The sequence below is a fragment of the Ananas comosus genome, linkage group 14 (assembly GCF_001540865.1).
Source record: "Ananas comosus cultivar F153 linkage group 14, ASM154086v1, whole genome shotgun sequence".
NCBI lineage: Eukaryota > Viridiplantae > Streptophyta > Magnoliopsida > Poales > Bromeliaceae > Ananas > Ananas comosus.
Window position 1 is genome coordinate 8,620,468 of NC_033634.1, and position 27,090 is coordinate 8,647,557.

At 41.3% G+C, this 27,090-nt stretch overlaps 1 protein-coding gene across 5 annotated transcripts; it reads left to right on the plus strand.

Annotated features, from left to right (window-relative positions):
* LOC109720465 (protein NRT1/ PTR FAMILY 8.1-like) lies at nucleotides 4,843-10,893 on the plus strand. Of its 5 annotated transcripts, none has more exons than XM_020247608.1 (5): nucleotides 4,843-4,933; nucleotides 7,543-7,708; nucleotides 7,827-8,044; nucleotides 9,003-9,553; nucleotides 9,842-10,893. In XM_020247608.1, the coding sequence occupies exons 2-5, from the start codon at nucleotides 7,597-7,599 to the stop codon at nucleotides 10,677-10,679; spliced, it is 1,719 nt and encodes a 572-aa protein (XP_020103197.1). In that variant the 5' UTR covers nucleotides 4,843-4,933; nucleotides 7,543-7,596; the 3' UTR covers nucleotides 10,680-10,893. The 5 variants fall into 5 exon arrangements, with proteins under 5 accessions (XP_020103197.1, XP_020103194.1, XP_020103193.1 ...); XM_020247605.1 differs by lacking the exon at nucleotides 4,843-4,933 and adding an exon at nucleotides 5,034-5,443 and having other exon boundaries at nucleotides 7,534-7,708; XM_020247604.1 differs by lacking the exon at nucleotides 4,843-4,933 and adding an exon at nucleotides 5,034-5,443.

Here is a 27,090-nt window from a genome sequence, read left to right on the forward strand (position 1 = left end):
ACAAAAAAAATGGAAGATAATTTTTTTTTTGTTTCTAAAATTTTTATTAAATAAGTTGTCATTATTTGGAATCTAATACAAGGTAACTAAATATATGGTTGCAAATGGATTCGGGTTGGTGGAGCTCCTGCCCGATCTACCCTAAATGGGGCAATAAGTGGGAACAAAAAATATAGAAAAATATAACCCGTCCCGAATTTCTCCCAATCTGTCAAATAAATGGAAGGGAAGACGGGAGACCCCTTTCTTCCTTCGATCTGTCCTAATCTGTCAAAAATCCGCAAAAAATCTGCTCCCGCCCCAATTCGCCCTGAATAAAGCGGTAAATGAGAGCCAAAAATAAAATAAAAAATAACTCGCTCCGAATCTGCTTCGACCTTACAAGAAATGGCGCGGGATGTGAAGAAACCCTCCTGCCCCTGGATCCGTTCCGTTTGCATCCCTAACTAAATATGACAAAATAATTTATTTTGTCAATAACTTAAATTTTATATATATATATATATATATATATATNTATATATATATATATATATATAGTCCAGCTATGGTGTTTGTAAAAGCACCAAGCACTTATGCTTGTAAGTTTTTAACCGTTAAATCTACTCCTCGGATCATTTTCAACAATTAGATTATACTATTCAACCAACCACCCACTCAACCCTAAGGGGCCCACATCATCCTAACCGCATATCTCTTAATCCAATGGCTAAAAATCTACAAACACCAATAACTTGGTACTTTTAAAAGCATAGGAGCTCAATTCTATATATATATATATATATATATATAGAGAGAGAGAGAGAGAGAGAGAGAGAGAGAGAGAGAGAGTCCGGCTACTATAATATTATGAGTATGATCGCCCTCGATGATAGAGCTTCTGAATCGACGATCCACACCGTTAAACGTTATCTAGAGCATTTGAAATATTTAGAAATCAAATTTCATAATTTTTCGACATCATTTACCTTACGATCAAAAGCTTACAAAATTGACAATTTTTAACGACCGGTATGGAATACTTGCTAGTTTAACGGTGCAAAAGAATCCGAATAGGTTGAATTTTTTATAGAAAATTCTATTCACTATCTAGATAAAGATCAATAACTCCGATCTTAATATATATATATAGAGAGAGAGAGAGAGAGAGAGAGAAAGAGAGAGAGAGAGAGAGAAAGAGAGAGAGAGAGAGAGAAAGAGAGAGTAGGGCTACTACTCTTATGAGTATTGGACCCTTCGTACTCATAAGTTCTTCTCGATGTTGGGGCTTCCGAATTAACGATCCACACCGTTAAATATGATCTAGAGTATTTGAAACTTCTTAGAAAATAAATTTCGTAATTTTTCGAAATCATAATAAAGTTTATCAAACGACATAAAATGAATGGTCAAAATCAAACGGCGTCCTAAACATGGATGATCGGATCCTTCAATTTAAGATCAGAGTTATTGATCTTTATCTAGGTAGTAAATAGAATTTTCTATTAAAAATTCAATATATTCCAATTCTTTTACACCGTTAAACTAGCGAGTATCCCATACCGGCCGTTAAAAATTGTCAATTTTGTGAGCTTCTGATCGTAAGGTAAATGATGTCGAAAAATTATGAAATTTGATTTCTACAAGTTTTAAATGCTCTAGATAACGTTTAACGGTATGGATCGTCGATTCGGAAGCTCTATCATCGAAAAGGACTTATGAGTACGAGGGCGATCGTAGTCATAGGAGTATAGTAGCCGGACTCTATATATATATATATCCCTTTTGTACTTATAAGTTTCTAGCCGTTAGATCTACTTCTTTGATCATTTCTACCCGTTAGATCATATTATTCAACCAACCACCCGCTCAGCCCTAGGGGAACGCTATTAACCTAACCGGGGACCACTATCATCCTAACCGCACATCTTTTCATCCAATGGTCGAAAACTTACGAGTATGAAGGGCTCTATACTCATAAGAGTATTGTAGCCCTAGCCTATATATAGGCTAGGGCTACAATACTCTTATGAGTATAGAGCCCTTCATACTCGTAAGTTTTCGACCATTGGATGAAAAGATGTGCGGTTAGGATGATAGTGGTCCCCGGTTAGGTTAATAGCGTTCCCCTAGGGCTGAGCGGGTGGTTGGTTGAATAATATGATCTAACGGGTAGAAATGATCAAAGAAGTAGATCTAACGGCTAGAAACTTATAAGTACAAAAGGGATATATATATATATAGAGTCCGGCTACTATACTCCTATGACTACGATCGCCCTCGTACTCATAAGTCCTTTTCGATGATAGAGCTTCCGAATCGACGATCCATACCGTTAAACGTTATCTAGAGCATTTAAAACTTGTAGAAATCAAATTTCATAATTTTTCGACATCATTTACCTTACGATCAGAAGCTCACAAAATTGACAATTTTTAACGGCCGGTATGGGATACTCGCTAGTTTAACGGTGTAAAAGAATTGGAATATATTGAATTTTTAATAGAAAATTCTATTTACTACCTAGATAAAGATCAATAACTCTGATCTTAAATTGAAGGATCCGATCATCCATGTTTAGGACGCCGTTTGATTTTGACCATTCATTTTATGTCGTTTGATAAACTTTATTATGATTTCGAAAAATTACGAAATTTATTTTCTAAGAAGTTTCAAATACTCTAGATCATATTTAACGGTGTGGATCGTTAATTCGGAAGCCCCAACATCGAGAAGAACTTATGAGTACGAAGGGTCCAATACTCATAAGAGTAGTAGCCCTACTCTCTCTTTCTCTCTCTCTCTCTCTCTTTCTCTCTCTCTCTCTCTCTTTCTCTCTCTCTCTCTCTCTCTCTCTATATATATATATTAAGATCGGAGTTATTGATCTTTATCTAGATAGTGAATAGAATTTTCTATAAAAAATTCAACCTATTCGGATTCTTTTGCACCGTTAAACTAGCAAGTATTCCATACCGGTCGTTAAAAATTGTCAATTTTGTAAGCTTTTGATCGTAAGGTAAATGATGTCGAAAAATTATGAAATTTGATTTCTAAATATTTCAAATGCTCTAGATAACGTTTAACGGTGTGGATCGTCGATTCAGAAGCTCTATCATCGAGGGCGATCATACTCATAATATTATAGTAGCCGGACTCTCTCTCTCTCTCTCTCTCTCTCTCTCTCTCTCTCTCTATATATATATATATATATATATATAGAATGTGAGCTTCTATGCTTTTAAAAGGTTACCAAGTTAGTTGGTGCTTTGTAGATTTTTAGCCATTTGATTAAGAGATATGCGTTTAGGATGATGTGGGCCCCTAGGATTGAGTGGGTGTGGTTGGTTGAATTGTATAAGTCTAATGTTGAAAATGATCCGAGGGAGTAGATTTAACGGTTTAAAACCTTACCAAGCATAGAGTGGCTTGGTTGCTTTTACAGAAACCCATGCTGGACTCATATATATATATACTATAATAGATATATACTATAGTATGTATATTATATATTATCATATTAGTATATATATATAATGGCCAATTTGCAGATAGAAAATTTACTAATTTTTGAGATTTTGTAAAATAGGCTTTTTTTGGATTTTGCAGATTCGGACCGATTTAGAAAACTGACAAAAATACCCTTATTCTCTTTTTCTCTCTTTTGTTTCTCTCGTTTTTTTTTTTTCCTCTCTCCGACCCTTATCGCCTTATTCACCAAGGCGACGACAACGAGGGCGGCGTCACCTCCTCTTCCACCGCCTATGCCGTCACCGGCATAACGAGAGCAGTGCTGCCTCCTCTTTGTCTACCTCCCCTTCCGCCGCCGCTGTCTCCCCCTATGCCGGCGTCAGCATCGACGCTGGTGCCGAAGGAAGAGAACTCGAAATGGGTGCGGGTGAGGGCGGAGCGGACAGAGGCAATAAAGTCGTGGCGGAGGAGGTGCTCGCCGCCCGTGACGGCGAAGGAAAATGTCCAAAGAGCGAAAAATATACAAAGGGTAGGAAAAAAAAAATAAAAATAAAAAGTAAAAAAAAATAAAGAAAAAAATTTCTTCTTGAAAGACCATTATGTATCTTTATATCGTTGCTGTTGCACGAAAGGCCAAGAATCAAACAAGAAGAAAGAAGAAGATGAAGGTTGCACTATTAAAATAAAGTTTGCACTATTTCGCAAGAAAATTACACTGATGAATGTTGCACTCTTTGAGGTGAAGATTGCACTCTTTGAAACGAAAGTTGCACTGTTTTGACAAAAATTACACTGTTTCGGAGAAAATTGCACTCATGATGACAATCTTCAGCACTTCCGCTGCACCTCTGCTCTCCTTAGGCTTCTCCTCCACTACTAATTTTGAGATTTTTCGAGGCGAAGGCGGAAGCGGAGGCGGAGGCGGAGAGGGAGGTAGACGAAGAGGAGGCAGCGCTGCTCTCGTTATGCCGGCGACGGCAGAGACGAAGGCGGAGGCGGAGGGAGAGGAGACATCACCACCCTCGTTGCCGTCGCCAAGGAACGCGTAGGCGGTAAAGGAGACGATAAGGGTCGGAGAGAGGAAAAAAAAAAGCGAAAAAAAAGAGAGAGAAAAAAGAATAATATTATTTTGATCAGTTTCCTAAAAATTTGATTCGAATCTATAAAATTCAAAAAGACGACCAATTTTTATAAAATTTTAAAATTAGTGAGTTTTTTATGCAAATTGGCCATATAAAATTTAGGTTTTTTTTTTTTTTTAAAAAAAAAAGACGATGATGGCAAACTGCGTCAAAAAGTTTAGGTGGTTGTAATTTGTTTTTACAATGTTGTTTAATAGTCAGAGTATGCTGCAGAGGGACCCAGATTTAAAACGCGAGGGAAGAATCTGCGAGCGGCCGCACGGAGTCGGCGGGCATCCGACGAAGGAGACGCGCGCGCGCACACCGACGCAAATACCCCTCGCCTATTCTTGATAGCTCAGGCAGGTCCCCCCACTCCCTACTACAGTACTACTCCTTCCTTCTATTAGTATCTTTTATTATTCGTGTTCAGTTCTCCTATTCAATTTGTATGCGACCACCCCTTCCGCCGGTGCTCCCATAATTTTAATTTTAATTCTATTCTATCTATCTATCTATGGGACAACTCAGTTTTGTTGTATAAATAATAGGGGGAGGGGAGCTGCACACAATTGCAAAAGAACCGGAGAAAGAGAGAGAGAGAGAGAGAGAGAGAGGAAGAGCGAGTGCGAATTTTGAAGGGAACAAATAAGAAAGAGAGGGGGGAATTTTGAAGGGACCAGATAAGAAAGAAAGGAAATTCGCCCCTCCCTCCCTCCCTCTCCTCTCCTCCTCTCATCCTCTTCAAAATCTATTTGTGTTAGAGAGAGAGAGAGAGAGAGAGAGAGAGAGAGAGAGTAGGCTGGTGAGTGAATAATTCTGAAGCTGGTAGGAATTTGGGAGCGATAAAATTTCGTCACCCAACTGCCCGAGTGAGTGTTCTGTTTTACGTTTTTAATTTATTCGTCCCTAAGCTAACTATCTCTTTGTTTTCTCCGAGGGTGGGTTTGTCTGTTTGCTTTTCTAAAAAAAAAGATTTTTTGAGGGTTCACCATGAATTCAGGTTTTCTTGAATCTCCTCGCTTTTTTTCTTTTTCTTTTTCTTTTTGTTTATTGTTTTATCTTTTTTTAAAAAAATTATTATTATTGCTTTTTTTTTTTAGCACTGTATAACAACTAGTAAGTATTTTCATGTCCTCCCATTTATGGAAGCTCAGTTTAATTCCATCCCTCCTTGTTTTTTTTGTTAATTCTTGTTTTGAAAATATAATTGAAGAGAATCAACATTTTTTACACACTTGTGATCGCCCCCCTCTCTCTAAACCTTGCTCTCGGTGATCCAATTATTAGAGGTAATTCTTTTAAAACAAAATTTCTTTTTCTATTGTCGTCTACTCTCTTTTCTTTGAAGGGAAAGAAGATGAAAAGCTTCTTACTTGAAAATCTAAACTCTGTGTGTGTGTGTTTTTTTTTTTTTTTGGTTTCGGTTTTTACATGTTGATTCTCTCTCTCTCTTCCCTCTTTCTTTGGGTTTATATTTGTGGACTTTCAACGGCCTCCTGTGATTCCTTGCTACTTAATTTCTAGATTCTTCTCCTTAATTTTCCAATTCACCCATCTTTTTCTTTATTGACTTATGTATTTTCTTCAGAAATCGTTGTTTTTTTTTTACCATCTCCTTTCTGACAGGAGAATTAGGTGAGGGACTAGTAAGAAGACTGCGGAATTGCTTTCTTTTTTGGCATTTTGTTTTTCTTTCTGTGATGTCATTTGTATACTTTCAATTAATGGGCCCCTACGCTTGAGTCTATCCAATTCATTCCTTTCCTCTCCAGGGTGATAATTATCGCCCGTATGCACGCGGTGTATGCTTAACATCTCATATCCATCCCATACTCGATTTTTGATGATTGATGTTGTAGAATTACAACATCCAAAGATTCTACGTTTCGAAAGCCCAAAATTTTGAAAATCTGTTATTTAGGCTAGGCATCAAACAGTTCCAGAATTCAAAAGTACAGTAAGAGAGAGAGAGAGAGAGAGAGTGTGTATAGTTCGGAGGAAACAGACAGGTCAAAACTTGCAGGTTTTTGCTATGTAGGTCTCTTGAGTGTCATATAAATTAAAATTTGATTTTCGCTATGGTAGGCCTTTAAGCGGTCTTGTGATGCTTGTTAGTTCGCATGCTCAGCTTCCAACAGATTTTTGCGAGTTTTGCTGGAACGGAAAATGCACTCTGGAATGATTTTGCAAAAAATTAGACGAGTTCAGTGTCTATTAATGTCAAATTCTAACTAATTTGTTGAAAGTTGGGGGACCACCTGTATATATTTTACTTACCCAAGCAATACGTGGGCTGAGTTAGCACGGATGGAATCTCCCTTTCACTCATTGAAAAGTAGTTTTAGTACCGATTTCTAAGTAGTGTTTATCCTGGCCCACCACCAGCACAGGCACAATAATTTTCAACAATTCCTCCGTTCCCATCTGGAATCAAACTCAAGATACCCAAGATATGGCTAAATCCATCTTTTATCCAAAGATACCACTATTATGACAAAGGGGTCATCCTGCATTGAAAAGTCTCCTCACCGCTTCAATTTTTCCTTCCGTGCACTCTATCGCACTTAGTTTTAGTTGCAGGTCCCGGCGAGCAGCGAGTCTATTTGGTATCGAATCTTATCCTTATACAGTAGCATTTTTTATGCTGCTCTGATCTGTTCTACAGCTCTCTGGATATTTTATCTGATTGTTGGTTTCTTATTGATCAGGCACAAATAGAATCTATAGTATTCTTGTACTTTTATTGCTGTTGGTATAGTTGGACTATTTTGTTCTGGTGATGGTGGTGGTGGTTTTTCTTTTATATTTTGCTTTAATCTTTCAAAGTATGCATGTCATCATTTCTTCTTGTTTGAGAAGCCACCGTGACTTAACTTTTCGTGTTGTTTCTCTGTTGACGTATTATGATGCACTTCTCTGCTAATTAGCTTTTATGTGTGCACTTCGTTGATATTTCAAGTACCTTTAGGCGCATAGATTTCTAGAAGAAAAGCCTTTTTGGCATATCTAATCGACTGAAATTATGGGAGACGTTGTCGAAGATAAGTATACAAAAGATGGTACGACTGATATCCGTGGAAACCCTGCTACCAGGAAGGACACCGGGAGATGGAGGGCTTGCCCCTACATTCTTGGTACGCTAAGATTCCCACGTTCCCATTCTTTCTATACGTAATTACCTTCTATACGTCTTCCGATAGCGTCCTCAAATTACTAATTCTTGAATAAATTATTTATTTATCTTTCTTGAAGCAAATGAATGCTGTGAAAGATTGGCCTATTATGGGATGAGCACCAACCTGGTGAACTTCTTGAAGGAACAACTCAACCAAGGGAACAGCACTGCTGCAAACAATGTCACCAACTGGTCCGGGACTTGCTATATAACTCCACTTCTTGGGGCTTTTCTAGCTGATGCCTACTTTGGAAGATTTTGGACCATCGCCAGCTTCATGATAATCTATATTTTTGTAAGAAATCAAAGAACTCTTCTGCAAAGTATTATATATTAGGAGAGTTGCATACAAGTGCAATTGAGTACGTTTGTGTGCTTATTCCTACAAATTTAAGTTTGCCATACACATGCTGCAAAATTTTAAAAATTTACACATATATCGCTCCCGCTCTATGTATCACGGACACTTCTATAAGCCTCGTGTGTCCGTGTCGGACACGCGCGTGTCCGTGTCGAACACGTGCGTGTCCGATGTGGACACTTCTTGGATGAGCGTTTAATGCCGATCCATAGCACATACAACTAAAAAAAATATATACCTATTTTTAGTTTATTTTTTCTATACATGTATAATGTAAGATGATAAATATTTTAGCTTTTTGATAATGCATATATTTTTTTTGACAATATAAATAAATTATGTATGGTGGAGAATTTTTTTCTTAAAATATATGAACTATGAATGAAAATTTTACTAACTTTCACTTGTATGAGAAATATAATAATATTTTATCAAAATTAATATTTTATATATAATAAAAATATATTATTATATTAATAATATTATATTTTATTAGCGGTGTCTATGCCGTGTCTGTGTCCTAATTTTTTAAAAGTTGCTGAGTCGCGGTGTCCGAGTCGTGTCGTGTCTTGTGTCCCATGTTAGTGTCCGTGACACCTAGCTCCCGCTTGAGCTTTTCCCAATTTTCAGTGGGTATGTTGGTCACTTGAGGAAAAAAGGAAAAAAGAAGAAGAAGAATAAGAAGAAAATCAAATTTACTACTCAATTGACATCTTCCAAACTATAAGGTGTGCATGTATGCAAAAATATTAAAATTTTATGGTTCGAGTATATGATAAACTAAAATTGCAGGAACAAAAGTATGCAGTTTTTACAATTTATAGGGTTTTATTTCAGATGCCCCATTTGGTTAACCGTATGAAACTTAACTTCTACTTCCTTTTGTTTACAGGGTTTGTCACTACTGACAATGTCAGCTTCCATCAAGGGGTTGAAACCCTCTTGCCACGACGATGTTTGTAATCCGACAGGTGCACAAAGCGCGGTGGTCTTTGTGGCGCTTTACCTAATTGCATTAGGGACCGGAGGAATTAAGCCTTGTGTCTCTTCTTTCGGGGCTGACCAGTTTGACGAATCAGATGAACAGGAAAAGAAAAGCAAGAGCTCCTTCTTCAACTGGTTCTACTTTTCAATTAACATCGGTGCCTTAGTTGCTGCGTCTGTGTTGGTTTGGATACAAACAAATGTTGGTTGGGGTTGGGGTTTTGGGATCCCTGCAGTGGTAATGGCTGTTGCTGTTGTGTGTTTCTTCATAGGAACTCCATTATATAGACTTCAGAAACCAGGAGGAAGTCCACTTACACGAGTAGCTCAAGTTATTGTGGCATCGCTAAGGAAATCAACAGTTAAGGTCCCTGATGACAGGTCTCTGCTATTTGAGATTGCAGATAAGGAGTCTGCTATACAAGGAAGTCGGAAGCTCGAGCACACGGATCAGTTCAAGTAGGTGTGCTGTAATCTTTATTCCCATGAGAACCTACTTTTATTATCTTGCAATATGTTTCTATGACGCATGGAACTAAAATTGAGCAAACGTAACGAAAATATAGCATATGTGCGTATCAAATTCAAAAGAGAAATATTCAGCGCATTAAATTATCATTATGCAATGTCTACACAATATGGGGATGCAGTCTTTGCACAGCGGTCTGCTGACTGCTTCTGCCTGTGTGTGCGCACTACTTTTTAAATCAGTACAATACTAGCCAGAGCTCATATATTTTATTGCAGGTTCCTCGACAAGGCTTGTGTGGAGACCCAAGAGGATAAGAACAAAGATCTAGTAAACCCATGGAGGCTTTGCACGGTCACGCAGGTTGAGGAGCTCAAGAGTGTCGTGCGCTTACTCCCCATATGGGCTAGTGGCATCATCTTCGCCACAGTCTACGGTCAGATGAGTACTATGTTCGTCCTCCAAGGCGACACCCTAGACACTCACATGGGTCCACACTTCAAGATCCCTCCTGCCTCCCTCTCCATCTTCGACACCATCAGCGTCATCGTGTGGGTCCCGATCTACGACCGCATCATTGTCCCTGTTGTGCGCAAAATCACGGGCCGGGCTCGTGGGTTCACCCAACTGACCCGTATGGGCATCGGCCTCGTGATCTCAATCTTTTCTATGTTGGCGGCTGGAGTTCTAGAGGTAATCAGACTGCGAACAGTGGCGAGGGACAATCTCTACGGTGCTAAAGATATTATACCCTTGTCGATTTTCTGGCAAATTCCGCAGTATTTCATTGTGGGTGCCGCGGAGATCTTTACCTTTATTGGGCAGCTGGAATTCTTCTATGATCAAGCACCCGACGCCATGAGGAGCATGTGTTCAGCCCTTTCTCTCACTACGGTCGCACTCGGTAACTATTTAAGTACTCTGCTAGTTACAATCGTCAAAGATATTACTACTAAGGACGGGAAGCTCGGGTGGATCCCGGATAATCTTAACCGCGGCCACCTCGATTACTTCTTCTGGCTGCTGGCGATACTCAGCGTGGTGAATTTCTTGGTGTACCTTCTGATTGCTCACTGGTACCAATATAAGAAGACGGCAGATTCTGTTGATGGTTAATTGCGGCTACTTAGTACTAATGTGGTACATGTATGTGGAGACAAAAAGGGCTTAGGCAAGTATATACGGAGAGGTTAGATCGCTCATGGGATTTCCTATTTCGGGCTTATATCTAGCTTGGGCCCTTTTCTTGTGTTGCTGTAAATGTAAGTAGCTTTTGTCTATTATGCTGTTGTGTAAAAAAAACCTTATGCCTGGTTGGGGATCTCTTAAACTGTCAAAATAATGCTCATAATATATATATATATATATATATATATATATAATATAAATAACTATATAAATTTGTAAGCAAGAGTTCTTGTTAGAAAGAAAAGAATTAATATAATCTTCTAAGCTGTTTCTGTTATTAATTGCTTGCTCGTGTCATCTTCGTAGACTCCATATAGTATTTGGAAATAAGATGAGAGTGCGGATGTTTTAGCACGGTGCATAGAACATAATCTGTGGAATCCCAAATTTGTAATTGTGCAGTTGTATCAGCTGAGAGAAACTATGAGGTAAGAGCGTTGATCTTGGCTGGAGAGGCAATCAGCAAGAGACACCTCTTGAGCAACTTTTTTTTGCTCCTCTCCAGGGACTGGGTTAGAAAAAGAAACAAAGTTCGTGGTCCCAAATCTGGTTGCAATTTGAAGATTCTACCACCCAAGTGCGTGCACGTTTGTCTATCATATGTTATTTATATATTCAGTTTCTGGATGGATAGTAATATTAACAGTTCTCACATAACTGACAACAGACGCATCCGTTGGATTGTTCGTCCTTGTGGATGCTCTTCTGAATATCTGAAAATAAACTCAGAGATTAATTCGTCGAGTTTTCTTGCTTCCTTTTTTCATGTCGAAGTTTTGCCTTAATTAGCAACGTTACAGCAAAAATTTTCATGCCTTTCGTCTACAAAACTCTGCTTTTATTTCATTTCCTCCTCGAAACTAAATTCTTTCTTGGCCAATTTGCATAAAAAATCCACTAGTTTTGCGCTTTTGCAAAAGTGGGCCACCTTTCTCGATTTTACAGATTCGGGCCGAATTTTCAGCAAATTGACCAAAATATCCTTGTACCTTTTTCTCTCTCCTTTTTTTTCCAAGAGAGCGGCGGAGGCAGACGTGGAGGCGGCCCGCTTCAGTTTTGTCCGGCGCATCCTTACCCTCGCCTACGCATCCCCGCCTTCCTCACCTCCGACCCTGCCGAGACTGCGCTGCCACTTTTTTTCTCCCCCTCTCCGACCCTTCTCCACCGCCTCCGACGACGACGCCTATCTCACCCTTCTCGCCCTTTCCCTCTCCCTCATCCTTCACCTCCTCCGCTGCCTTTGATGACGACGCCTCTCCGCCGACATCGGCGCCGCGAAGGTCGCTGCGGCGCCGTAGCCTCAGAGCGGGGGGTCTTTAGCGGTGTCGTCGCCGGCGCCGTGGCCATTGGCAGAGAGGCGTAAAAAAAAAAAAATTGTAAAAGAAGGAAGAAGAAAAAAATTATATAAGAAGGAAGAAGAAGATGAAATTGCACTGTTAAAATAAGATTACACTGTTTTAAAACAAATTTGCATTGTTTTAATGAAAATTGCACTATTTGATATAGAAATTATACTCTTTTGGAATAGATTTTACACACTTTAGGCTAACGTTGCACTATTTAGAAAAATTTTGTACCTTTTTTTTCTTTTTTTTTCTCTCTCTCTTCTTCTTCTTCTTCCGTTGCTGCCTCCAGCCCGCCTGGTCCGAGGTCTCCTCCAGCGCCGAGGTCGCGTACGACCACACCCCGCTTCGCACGTCCCGCCGTGAGATCAGGACGCCTCCCCGTGCGGAGCCGATCGCACTGCAGCCCTCCTGTAGGCCTCGCCCCGGAGGTCGCGAGCAACGAGGGTGGCCTCGCTATCCACGGCGACGGCGACGAAGTACCCGCCGGCGGGCTCCGGGGCCGCCAACTGCCCCAGAAGTACCCGGCGACGAGGGCACCTCCCTGCTCCGGGGCCCTCCTCTCCCTCACCGCCAACTGCCCCCGCCTCTCCCTCCTCCACCTCCTCGACCACGATGCCGATGTCGACGCTGACGACGCCCGGATCACCCTGCCAGCCTCGAGGCCCTCTCCGCCAACAACCACGGGAGAGAGAAAGGGCGGGCCAGGGGGGCGAGAGGTAGCAACGGAAGAAGAAGAAGAGAAAGAGAAAAAGAAATGGAAAAGAAATGGTGCAAAATTCTCCTAAATAGTGCAACGTTAGTGTAACACACTGAACTTTAGCAAATTACAAGATTCGAGTGTCTGAGCTGTGTCTGAGCTTTTCCAGGGTTTCTGGAGGGTCGTCGACTATGTTTCGACCTATGACGCGCATCCCGAGGAGCGAGGGTGAAAACTTAGCACCTAAATCTCCAAAATGAGGAATTTGGGCTGCTCTCTGGTAGACTCTGCAAGGCAGAGTACCGGTACCGCATCGATTTGGTACCGGTATTGGACCTAGTGCCAGTACTGCATAACGATGGTACCGGTACCCAGTGCGTTTTCTCGCCAACCCGAGGCTTGGGTTTGCGCGTGCTGCTGCCTGGTGCCGGTACAAAATCCCGTGTCACCGGTAGACAGTGCAGATTGTAGTCTGCATATTTTTGAGGGGTGATTTTGGAATTGTAGCAACCCTATAAAACACCTCACGCCCTTTGCTGGGTTTCCTGAGCTTGGAAACATAGGAGAACAAGTAGGGAGCTCCTCCTCTTCTCCTCTTTGGTCTTCTTTCCATTTTTGTTGGGATTTTTGAGGATTAATCACCTCTTTTTGCTTCTCTTTGTTTGTTGGTGGCATTTCCACCATGAGAGAAGCTTTGGAGTTTGGATTGGAGCTTGTTGGAGGAGAGATCTTCAACCCTAGCCATTTCAATTTTAGTCTGGAGCTTCTAAAGAGGTTAGTAACATGTTTCTTTCATTTGGATCATGTTTTTGGAGGATTTTGTGTAGAAACCCTAAAAATGAGAAATTTAGGGTTTATTTGAAAATTTTTGATTTGTAGCTTTTGTAGCTCAATTGATTAGTTTAGAACTTTCTTTTAGGTTGGTTTTGGAGTGCTCTAGCATCCATTTGGGATTTGAGGGGGATTTTCCAACATTTAGGTAAGTTTTGCCCTTTTTTTGGGTTGGTTAAAGACGAACACTTTGAGTGTTCATTCGTTTCGTCTAACCCTCTTAGAATTTTCTTTAGAGAGTTAGAAGACTTGTGGGCACCTTCGTTCGCGCAAACGAAAGAGTTACAAAGAGTTCTTGGTGGGTTTGACCTCACCGAAATGGGTGAACTCCCCTATGTTATATTCTTCATTGTAAAATAGAAAATCATACGTATTCATGCTAGATAGAGCATATGTGAATTTTAGAATGCTTAAAAGGCATATATTATGTATCATGAGATTTTATCTCTACGTAGTAGAGAGATAGTGTCACGCCCCGAGCCCCATGCTTATTTGGTCGGGTTTGGACCGACGACAGCGCCAAACGGACAGGGTTTTTCGTGTACCGCAGACAGAGTCTCCCCTATACCGTTCAAAGCTCAACAAACAGTACAATACAAAAGGTTCCAAACAGGAACAGTATTCGTACAATGATTGCATAAGGAATGTATCAAACAACATAACAGATAGGTACATAGTAACCATGTAAGTGAATAGCATTCTTATATGTGGCTTGGAATCATGTTTCATATAGTGAAAATGACAAGTATAACATGCTCTTGGACATAGAACTCATATTTGACATAGGAGAAAATATAATGTCATAAAGTGGCATTGGACTTGGAATATGTATTGACATAGTAAACATAATGTCATAAAGTGGCATTAGACTTAGTAAACGGTGGAACCTTTTACAATGTGACATAGAGCTAGACCTTTGGGGTTGCTAGTGTTTATACCGTGATTGACACATGATGACCGTATACTTGAGATGATGATTACGCTTGCTTGCTATTTATGCTCATTCGCACATGCTTGTGAGGGTCGCTCCCCACAAGCCGGTACTCCGGAGTTGGCCTACGCGACATATGCTCGCCCATGCGGGATTGAGGGCCTACTGGGTCGCCGAGGGATAGTCACATTCCTACGGGGGATGCTGCGCTCCCCGAGGCCATTAGGCGGCACAAGGAGACTACACTCGTGTAGGTCCTAGATTGAAATCGGAAAATGACATTTGACAATGAGTGACAATTATTACTTGCTAATAGGTATTGGTTGGACATATTATTGCACTTGTTGGACATAATAGTATACCGTCAATCATGCTTAATGTATAATAGCATACTTGTTGAATACATTCGGTGCATATTTTTATACCTGTGACATATTTAGAACATACTAGCATACTTATTGGATATACTTGTTCATGATAGATTGGATGAACTTCATGTTGTCATCATGCTAAATTTGAGGCATAGTAGCGTAGCAATTTAATACTTGTTAAACATACATGCTGTGTATTTTAGTTTCATGTTTCTACTTATGTCTCTATAGCCTAGTGGTGTATTTTGCTGAGGTCGGCGGCTTACCCACTGGGAACTATTGTTTAATAGTTCTCACACCCTCCGTTTGTTGTTTATTTTTTTCAGAGCCTTCCACTCCGGGTGAGGCTAGGGACCGCGGCAAGGGTGTCGCTTCGAGCTATTTAGCGAGCGGTCTTACTTTAGGTGGTTCATTTTTTCCTTTTGTTTTATGTTGGAGAGAATGAGAGTTTTTGTACCTGTAACACACTGGACCTTTGCAAATTGCGAGGTTCGAGTGTTTGGATGTATTTCGAGCTTTTTCACACTTGGTGGAGGGTTGTAGAATGTTTTCCGACCCGAAAAGTTCGAAATCTGGAACTTTGGACAAGTCCTGAGAGTTTTTACTCTCGGGGACCGGTCCCTGGAAGGAGAGACCGGTTCCCCCAGTGAGCAGTGTTGTGGCAGCCCTGAGGCAACCGGTCCCTGGCAGGCGAGACCGGTTCCCGAACGCGTCCTCGCAGTGAGAGACCGGTCCCGCGCAGGGAGAGACCGGTTCCCGAACGCTGGTTTTTCGGGTTCGCAGCGAGAGACCGGTCCCTGCTGGGGAGAGACCGGTCTCTCTGGACGAAAACTGCCCAGACCGGGCTGATGCTATATTAGATTTTTGAGGGGCCTGGTTGGATTTTGTTACAAGAGAAGGCTTATATGGCCACTTCTCCTTCTCCTCTTCTCACTTCACCAAATCTTTTGCTTCCTAGAGAGAGAAGAAGAAGAAGAAGGAGGAGAAGAATGAGAGGAGCTAGCTTGAGGGAGCTTGGAGCTCAACCCCATTCTCTCTTTTCCACCCTTGCAAGGCTTGGAGCTTGCTTGTAGAGCTTGGTGGTGGGCCAATCTTCAACCCTAGAAGATTTGGAGCTTGTTTGGAGGCATCTTGGGAGGTTAGTGCTTGGATTCTACCCTTTGATCCTTGATTTGGTAGGTTTTCACCATTTGGAACCTTAGAATGGGTATTAGGGTTGATTTTTGGGGCTTTTTGATCTAGGGCTTTTGGGGCTAGATTGATTGGTTTAGAACCTTCCTAGGGCTTGGATTGGAAGGGTTCTAGCTCTCATTTGGAGCTTAGGAGAAGATTTCTTCTCTTGAGGTGAGTTTTGCCCCTTTTTGCTCCTAGGTTAATGTTTGATGTTATAGGATGGTCGTAATGCCCTCGTATCTCTTCGCTGATTACTTTTAGGGCATTTTGATACTCGGGGACAACTTGGTTCGGCGAGACGAGACCCTACGCGACGGTTCGGTGGGTTTGACCTAGCCACACAATGAGAAATTCTCGTTTGTGCTTAATTAAGTGTTGTTAAATGAAAAAGCATGCATATTCTTGTTATATGTATTTATTGTGAATTTTAGAATGCTTAAAAGGCCTATGTTATATATGATGAAATTTTGGACCTCTATGTAGTAGAGAGTAGCTTATTAGGCCATAGTTGCATTTAGCATTTTATATGAGACGTGGTATCATGCTTCTATAGTAAATGGGTTCGGATTCATGCATTTAAACCTAAGTTTACTTGTGACATGAAAATTGACAAGATTGTCATTTAGAAGCTATGTGAATTAGGGAGCTAATGTCATCAAGCGGCATTGAGCTTGGGACACGTGTGAACCTAATGGATAGGGCCATTGAGGGATTTGGAAAACATGTTGAACATTAAATTGCCTAAGTGTCATTAAGGGGCACTAGGCGTAGCAAATGTTGAAACTTCACATTGTGACTTGAACTAGATCTTCGGGATGCTAGTGACTATACCATGTTAGAGACATGAGGATTGGATACTTGAAACTTGGACTTTGCTTGCTTGCCATTTGTGCTCATTCGCACATGCTTGTGAGGGTCGCTCCCTACAAGCCGGCACTCCGGAGTTAGCCTATGCGACTTATGTTCGCTCGTGCGGTATTGAGAAGCCTACGGGGTCGAGTGGGACAGACACATTCCAAGAGTAGGAATGTCGGGCTACCACAGGCACTTAGGCGGCACAAGCTGGACTACCTTTGGTAGGTCCTTGATTTGGAAATGGAAAATCGATACGGGGTCGAGAATGAACAATCACTACTAGATAGACTTAGTAGTTGGGTTACATTTACATGCATATAGCATAGGGTTGAGACATGTAGTATACTTGATAGTCTCCTTTTTGCATTAAAGCATGCTTGGATGCCATGACAGAACTTGCGTACTGTATTCATAAAGATTAATATCATACTATTTTGATATCGTAGATGTACATCACCATGACATCGTTATACTTGAGTTTAGTAAGTTAGCATTTTTAATTATGCCCTTATATTGCTATTATTATTGTACTTACCCTTTTCTTTTGGGGCCTAGTGGTGCGATGAGCTGAGGTCAGTAATTGCCCACTGGGAACTATAAATTATAGTTCTCACGCCCTCTTTTTCTCGATGTTTTTCAGAGCCTTCCACTCAGGTTGAGGCCAGGGACCGCGGGAAGGGTGTTGCTTCAAGCTAGCTTCCTTCGAGGACGATTCGCTAGGTGGTCTACCTCTCATTGTGTTTTATTTTGGAGAGGTTGAGAGTTCTACCAGTGTACTAGTGACCACCATTTTTATATTAGAGGCTGATACTGTATAACTTATGTTTACTTTTATGTATTAGTTTTGTTCTATTACTATTAGTATAGATGTTAGAATTTTACTCGCTCTGATATCATTAGTTGCTTGTTACTTCGCTTCTTTTACTTGTTCCATCTCTTCCTTTTACTTCCGCTTTTCTTGTAGACGCCTTATATGTGTAGACATATGGCGGGTCTGGGCACGCTACCGGGAGGGCCTCCGCCGGTCCCGGGGCGTGACAGTACCTTATGTAGAGGCCACCAATTTTGTACACTTAGCATTTTATATTTAACATCTTGATGTATCTACTTTATGCCCTATTGTTGGTGGATTAGTTCTTTTATATCTTCATTTGTCATTAGAATTTAGATGTCATTATGCTCTGATATCTCTAGATGTTCGTACCTTATTACTTATTTATCGCTTTGTTGTAGACGCCTTATATGTTGCAGGCATATGGCGGGTCTACACACGCACCGGGCGGGCTTCCGTTGGGTCCCGGGGCGTGACAGATTATTTTGGTATCAGAGCTTAGGGTTAAGTCTTAGTGGACCTAGCACACCTTAGGCCGGTTGGACTGTAGGAAATAGGCTCGTGAGAGACGGGGTCTATTTGACTTGTAAGCGAAAGTATTACGATTGGATTTTATGATAACTCTAAAAGTGTTGGAGTTTAATCGAAGTGTATAGCTTCTAACTTCGCAGAGGGTTACGTTGGCGGCCGACAACGTAACATCGGGAGTTAGTAGTAAAGGGCACTTCCTTACTTTCGCATAATTTTGGGTAATATTTTATTGAGTGGGGTGCGATAGCGTGAGTTTTACTAACTTGAGCTTTTATGTTGTTGTAGTGATATGCCGACGACTCGCTCTAAATCTGTTGAGGCGGAGAATGTGGCAAACCTTGAGAAGGTGGAGACCTCCACTACCTCCGGATCTAGTGAGGTCCGAGACTTGAGGACCCAGCTTGCGGTCCTCACTGATTTATTTAGTGGCTGAGTAGGAGGCGGCGGCTCAACGGCAGCCCGATGTGGCGCACCGACAGGAGATGTGGATGAAGCGACTGGAGGACTTGCTGCTTTAGAAGGCAGCTGCTAGGGAGGCTCAGGTTCACGCGCCACCGGCACCGACAAAGGTTGTTGCACCGAGGGCACCCTCCCCGCGCCCGGTGTTCCGCAAGTGATGCTTTCTTTAATGGATTGGGCTGTGTCTTGATGCAGGATGGAAAGGTGATCGCATACGCTTCTCGCCAATTGAAGGATTACGAGAGAAACTATCCTACGCATGATTTAGAGTTGGCGGCCGTAAGTTTTGCTTTAAAGCTGTGGTGTCATTACCTTTATGGCGAGCGGTGTGAAGTGTACACGGATCACAAGAGCATGAAATATTTATTTACTCAGAAGGAGTTGAACTTGAGGCAGCGCAGATGGTTAGAGCTACTCAAAGACTATGATCTGACGATTCTCTACCACCCGGGCAAGGCTAACGTGGTGACAGATGCGCTAAGTCAGAAATCAAGGACTACTCACGAGAAGCAAAATCGGAACAACATTAGACTACTCAGTTGCGCCCTAACAGTATAACTTTACAACGAGTACTTTTCCTCATTCTATCGAACAAAGAGTAAAACCTATTTATATTGTTCTATTATGCCCTGAGAGTGTAAATATGAAACGAATTGATGTCAACCTTCACAAGAACCAAAACTGGAACAACATTAGACTCATCAGTTGCGCCCTAACAGTATAAATTTGCAACGAGTACTTTTTCTCATTCTATCGAACAAAGAGTAAAACCTAATTATATTGTTCTATTATGCCCCAAGAGAGTAAATTTGGAACGAATCGATGTCAACGTTCACAAGAACCAAAACCGGAACAACATCAGTTGCGCCCCAACAATATAACTTTGCAACCAGTACTTTTTCTTATTCGATCGAACAAAGTGTAAAAGCTAATTATATGTTCTATTATGCCCCGAGAGTGTAAATTTGGAACGAATCGATGTCAATGTTCATAAAAACCAAAACCGGAACAACATTAGACTACTCAGTTGCGCCCTGACAGTATAACTTTGCAACGAGTACTTTTTCTCATTCGATCGAACAAAGTGTAAAAGCNAGGTAGCCCTGTACCTAGTCGAGATGTGAGTCAGGTGAGGAGCGGGGTAGCTCTTTTCCTAGGACCTTTGAGATTGGGATCTTAAGCAAGTTGGCCTAGTCGATTGGGTTGTAACATGAATAGCATAAGTGAATTGCATTCTTACCATGTTTAGATATAGTACACTGCATAGCTATGTTGTAGTTGTATTTACTTCATTGTTAAAGCATACTAGCATGACAAATGATGTGACATGCATTCCTTGCATTTGATGGCATAGTAGATATAGTAGCAGTTTATTTCCATATATCTCTTTCTATCTATCTATCTGTGCCAGCTTGGACCTAGTGGGAAGATCGGCGGAGTCGACGGCCGAACCCACTGGGAACTATATTTATATAGTTCTCACCCCGTGTGGTTTTGGGGTACAGGTACACACGAGAGCGGATCGGCAGAGGATCGCGATATGGGCTTAGCGCCCTAGTGCTAGTTGGTAGTTTACTTTCCTACTGCATTAGAGTTACCCTATATGTTGAGAGTAGATGATGTATAGGATGTGAGGTATATTTTGAGGAAAATGTAAACTTTAAGTTTATGGTTTGGGTGAATGTATAGCTAAGTTGTAATTAAATGTATCAAGTTGAATGGTTGTAATAGAATAGTTAAGTATCTCTCTCTTTTGTTTCACTTGTATGTTTATTACTCGTGACGCTTGCTCATGTAATGTTCAGCACTGTTTGTGCTCTCGCTGTTGTTGCATGATCATGTATGTATTCAAGTTGATTTCCTGGGAACTTGTTGTACATGATCTCATCATTTGAGTCTTAGGCGGACAGGGGAGACTCTGTCCGTTCGGCGTCCGTTCGCCGCGCCCGAACCGTGCCAAATTGGTAGCGGTCTCGGGGCGGGGGCGTGACAATTAGGCTACTCAGTTGCGCCCTAACAGTATAAATTGGCAACGAGGGCTTTTTCTCATTCTATCGAACGAAGAGTAAATGCTAATTATATTGCTCTATTATGTTCCGAGAGTGCAAATTTGGAACGAATCGATGACAACGTTCACAAAAACCAAATCCGGAACAACATTAAACTACTCAGTTACGCCCTAACAGTATAACTTTGCAACGAGTACTTTTTCTCATTCAATCGAACAAAGTGTAAAAGCTAATTATATTGTTCTATTATGCCCCGAGAGTGTAAATTTGGAACGAATCGATGTCAACGTTCACAAGAACCAAAATCGGAACAACATTAGACTACTCAGTTGTGCCCTAACAGTATAACTTTGCAACGAGTACTTTTTCTCATTCTATCGAACAAAGAGTAAAACCTATTTATATTGTTCTATTATGCCCCGAGAGTGTAAATATAAAACGAATCGATGTCAACATTCACAAGAACCAAAACCGGAACAACATTAGACTCCTCAATTGTGCCCTAACAGTATAAATTTGCAACGAGTACTTTTTCTCATTCTATCGAATAAAGAGTAAAACCTAATTATATTGTTCTATTATGCCTTGAGAGAGTAAATTTGAAACGAATCGATGTCAACGTTCACAAGAACCAAAATCGGAACAATATCAGTTGCGTCTTAACAATATAACTTTGCAACCAGTACTTTTTCTCATTCGATCAAACAAAGTGTAAAAGCTAATTATATTGTTCTGTTATGCCCCGAGAGTGTAAATTTGGAACGAATCGATGTCAACCTTCACAAGAACCAAAATCGGAACAACATTAGACTACTCAGTTGCGCCCTAACAGTAACTTTTGCAATGAATACTTTTTCTCATTCTATCGAACAAATAGTAAAACCTAATTATATTGTTCTATTATGCCCCGAGAGAGTAAATTTGGAACGAATCGATGTCAATGTTCACAAGAATCAAAATCGGAACAACATTTGACTACTCAGTTGCGCCTTAACAATATAACTTTGCAACCAGTACTTTTTCTCATTCGATCAAACAAAGTGTAAAAGCTAATTATATTGTTCTGTTATGCCCCGAGAGTGTAAATTTGGAACGAATCGATGTCAACCTTCACAAGAACCAAAATCGGAACAACATTAGACTACTCAGTTGCGCCCTAACAGTATAACTTTGCAACGCGTGCTTTTTCTCATTCTATCAAATAAAGAGTAAAACCTAATTATATTGTTCTATTATGTCCCGAGAGTGTAAATTTGGAACGAATCGATGTCAACCTTCACGAGAAGCAAAACTGGAACAACAATAGACTACTCAGTTGCGCCCTAACTGTAACATATCACTTCCTCGTGAGTCGTGCCGAGTTCCGTCGAAATTAGCGGAACGCGGAAAGGAATGAGTTACTATAGGCTAAAAGTGCATTAGAGCCTATATATGAAGTATAAAGGGACCCGAGAGAGTGAAACTGCAATTCTGGAAGAATTTTAGAAATTTTACTCTCGAGGACCGGTCCCTTCGGTGAGGGACCGGTTCTCGAACGTTCGTCAGCTGAGTAGAGGAAAAAATCGGCTAAGTCCTGGAAATCGAGCTCTCGGGAACCGGTCCTTCGGCGGGAGACCGGTTCCCGGAGACCGGTTTCATCGGGAGGAGACCGGTCCCCTTTTGCGCAGGTTGCAGGACAGGTCTCGGGAATCGGTCCCTGGAAGGAAGAGACCGGTTCCCGAGCCCGAAAATGCCCTGTAAGGGCTGGTTGCAAAAATGAAATTGAGAGGGGTTTAAGTGCAAATGTTGCATGAGATGGTTGTATAGAACTAAGGGTTAGGGTTAGCTCTCATTTCCTCACACCTCAACACAAACCTTCCCCTCTCTCTCTCTAAAAACTTTTTCTTCTCTCTCCCTCTCTCCCTAGGGCTTGGACCAAGAAAGGTTTGGAGGAGAAAAGCTTGGAGAAGAAGCTCTCCTAGGTGAAGCCCAAGCTTGATCAAGGCTTTGAAGGAGAGATTTGGACTCCAAAGGTGAGTTCTTATGATTTTGAGTTAGGTTTTGGGTTTTGCTTCTAGTTGAAGCATCTAGGGATATCTATGGTGGTTTTCCTCCATTGTTTGTCAAGCTAGGGGCTTGATTGAAGAAGATGACATCTCCGAGGAACCTATATTTAGGGTTTTGTAATTTTGAGGTTCAAACTTGGATTTGATCTCATTCTAACCTAATTGGTAGGTCTACGAACGCATCGGTGTGCTCGGTTCGGCGATACGACGAGCGTGCGCAAAGATATTGAAAAAAGAAGCAGAAATAGTACGGATCGTCGTAGCTTGCGGCGAACAAGTTTAAAAATCGTGAAATCGGAACTACGTCGTCCTTGTGACACATAAAGGTGGGGGATGCTATCTGGAAACACCGGATCTCTTTCTATATCTATATCCTTTCAATTGAGCATATTGATATTATAGTATTCTTGCATGTAGGGTAATGAACAGTATGTGTTCGTTGTAACAATTATCTGCTTATGATCATTGTAGTGCTATAGAACCATGTGAAAAAGAAAAGTGAAAGACCCTATGTGCATGTGAATGTGAGAAATGACTGTGACCGTAGTAAACAAACAAAGGTGACATGGACATTAGTGAATCGATGAGTGAATAGTTAACAAGCTTTAACCCAAGTAACATATGTGTAATGTGACATCAGGACCACCATGATATTGGCAAGTGACAGTATGTGTATGAATAGGTATTAATCCTTCATCGGCATTGAGATAGTGAGAATTGTGATAGGTTGGCCATACCTCCTCAAATTGAGGATGGGATCATACTCACAGGTATTGGTTCCGGCTTGTGTGAGGTCACTCCTCCACGAGCGGTGTACTCCGGAGAAGAAAAGCACCACCGGTGGACGTGCCCGGCGAAGATCTTTCGGGTGGTTGTGCCTTGTGCCTCCCCCGTTAGATGGATATGTGGACTGTGAGTTGGAGTAAACCAGGAGCACCCCACGTTGAATTGGGTAAAGGCCAAAGAAAAGTGAAAAAGGACATGCATGCATCGTTATCATGTATTTGCTTATGAATATCTATCTGTGGATTGCTTTCTTGTAGGCATTGTATTAGAAGTGCATTAGTTGGTTTGTTATTCTTCTTTATTGAAATACATATGCCTGAATTAGACCTAGTGGGTGAATCGGCGTGGTCGGCGACCGAACCCACTGGGAACTTCTTCTAGTTCTCATTTCCACTAACCCTGCAGATCCATACGCGAGTGGGGTGGCGGAGGATCGAGGCAACGGAGTCGCGCCGTAGATAGCGACCTCGGAGTTATATAGGCATACCCTACTTTTGATGTATTCAACTTTTGTATATTGAAATAGTAAGATGAAATGTTGTAATATAAAGACGATGTAAATTATATTTTGGTTAAAGAAAATCGTGAATGTAAATGAATGTAATAGATTGCTTGTGTTTGATTTAAATGAAATCAAATGACATGTGTATTGATTGTTTAGTTAGTTCGACGCTTTCACTGTGATTATTGTTTGCCCTCGTGCAAACCTTGTATATTCCGCAATTCTCTTTTGACTTGCTTGTAATATACTTGTTGTTGGAGCCTTGGGCGGACAGGGGAGGTACTGTCCGTTCGGCGTCTGTCATGTACTCGAATCCGACCAAATTGGCGGAGCTCGGGGCGTGACAGGTATACTTGGATGAGATTGTGCGACTTCACGGGGTGCCTACTTTGGTAGTATCAGATCGAGACCCCCCGTTTGTATCTCACTTTTGGAGGAGCCTGCAGGATGCCTTAGGCACTCGTTTGGATTTCAGCACAGCTTTCCACTCTCAGAGTGATGGGCAATCTGAGCGTACTATATAGACTCGAGAGGATATGCTTCGAGCGTGCGTGATAGACTTTCAAGGAGGATGGTCACAGCATTTACTGATGGTAGAGTTTGCATATAACAATAGTTATGAAGCAAGCATCAAGATAGCATCCTTCGAAGTATTTTATGGACGGAAATGTAGATCGTCACTTCATTTGAGTGAAGTTGGCGAGAGATTGGCTCTAGGCCCCGATGTGCTCCAGGAAGCTGAGGATAAAGTTCACATCACTCGAGAGCGTTTGCTGACGGCTCAGAGTAGGCAGAGGAGTTATGCTGATAGGCGTCGACGAGATTTGGAATTCCAAGTTGGAGATCATATTTTCTTGAAGGTCTTGCCGACCAAAGGGATAAGAAAATTTGGTATTCGGGGAAAGTTGAGCCCCCGGTTTATTGGACCGTATGAGATTTTGGAACGTGTAGGCCCGGTAGCATATCGACTTGCTCTACCACCGAACCTATTGGGAGTGCACAATGTCTTTCATGTATCGGTCCATCGAAAGTACATTTTTGATCCGGCTCATGTTTTGGATACTACACCATTAGAGCTAAGGGATGATTTGAGCTTTGAAGAGAAACCTGTGAGGATTTTGGCTCGCGAGGTGAAGAAGCGTCGGAATCGCGATATTCCGTATGTGAAAGTTCTTATAAGCAACCACGATGAGCGAGAGGCTACGTGGGAATTGGAGAGCGCACTGCAAAAGCGCTATCCCCATCTTTTTCAGATGGAGTCTTGAGATACTTTGCTTTTTAGTTTCGCGGACGAAACTCTTTTTAGGAGGGGAGAATGTAACACACTGAACTTTAGCAAATTGTAAAGTTCGAGTGTCTGAGCTGTGTCTGAGCTTTTCCAGGGTTTCTGGAGGCGTCGACTATGTTCCGACCTATGACTCGCATCCCGAGGAGCGAGGGTGAAAACTTAGCACCAAAATCTCCAAAATGAAGAATTTGGGCTGCTCTCGGGTTGACTCTGCAGGGCAGAATACCGGTACCACATCTGCTTGGTACCGGTACTGGACCTAGTATCGGTACTGCATCGCGATGGTACAGGTACCGAGTGCGTTTTCTCGCCAACCTGAGGCTCGGGTTTGTGTGTGTTGCTGCCTGCTACCGGTACCAAATCCCATTGTCACCGGTACATAGTGCAGATTGCAGTCTGCATATTTTTTAGGGGTGTTTTTGGAATTGTAACAACCCTATAAAACACCCTACGCCCTTTGCTGGGTTTCCTGAGCTTGGAAACACAAGAGAACAGATAGGGAGCTCCTCCTCTTCTCTTATTTGGTCTTCTTTCCATTTTTGTTGGGATTTTTGAGGATTAATCACCTCGTTTTGCTTCTCTTTGTTTGTTGGTGGCATTTCCACCATGGGAGAAGCTTTGGAGTTTGGATTGGAGCTTATTGGAGGAGAGATCTTCAACCCTAACTCATTTCAAGTTTAGTTTGGAGCTTCTAAAGAGGTTAGTAACATGTTTCTCTCATTTGGATCATGTTTTTGGAGGACTTTGTATAGAAACCCTAGAAATGAAAAATCTAGAGTTTATTTGGGGATTTTTTATTTGTAGCTTTTGTAGCTCAATTGATTAGTTTAGAACTTTTCTTTAGGTTGGTTTTGGAGTGCTCTAGCTTCCATTTGGAATTTGAGAGGGATTTTCCAATATTTAGGTGAGTTTTGCCATTTTCTTGGGTTGGTTAAAGACGAACACTTTTGAGTGTTCGTTCGTTTCGTCTAACTCTCTTAGAATTTTTTTTAGGGAGCTAGGAGACTTGTGGGCACTTTCGTTCGCACAAACGAAAGGGTTACAAGGAGTTCTTGGTGAGTTTGACCTCACCGAAATTGGTGAACTCCCCTATGTTATATTCTTCATTGTAAAATAGAAAATCATGCATATTCATGCTAGATAGAGCATATGTGAATTTTAGAATGCTTAAACGGCATATATTATGTATCATGAGATTTTATCTCTATGTAGTAGAGAGATAGGTACATAGTATGTCACGCTTTGGGGTCCCTTTTTAGTTTCAAAACACGTCGGAAGGGTCTAAATTTTTTTTTTGAAAATCTGAACCCCAGGGTATGCCAGATCCGCCACAAATATAGGGAGTCCACTGTTCACACGGACAGAGTCTACCCTGTATTTTGCACGGCGTCACACAAGTACAAGAGTATAACCAGGATACAACCACAACAAATGAATATACAACATCTAACCATTTATACATTCATACACCATTTACCATAGGTTTACATGTAGAGTTTGAACATAAATCCACAACTATCAGTAAAAGTGTTTTCTACTCGAAAACTGATTTTGAAATACTAAGTTACGAAAAACCACGAGAAAATCTTTTAAAAACTGTTTCCCACACGGAAACCTTTTTCTTTTTAAAACACGCTACCACGAAGGGTAGAAAACCATTTCCAGTTTACAAAACCATAAATC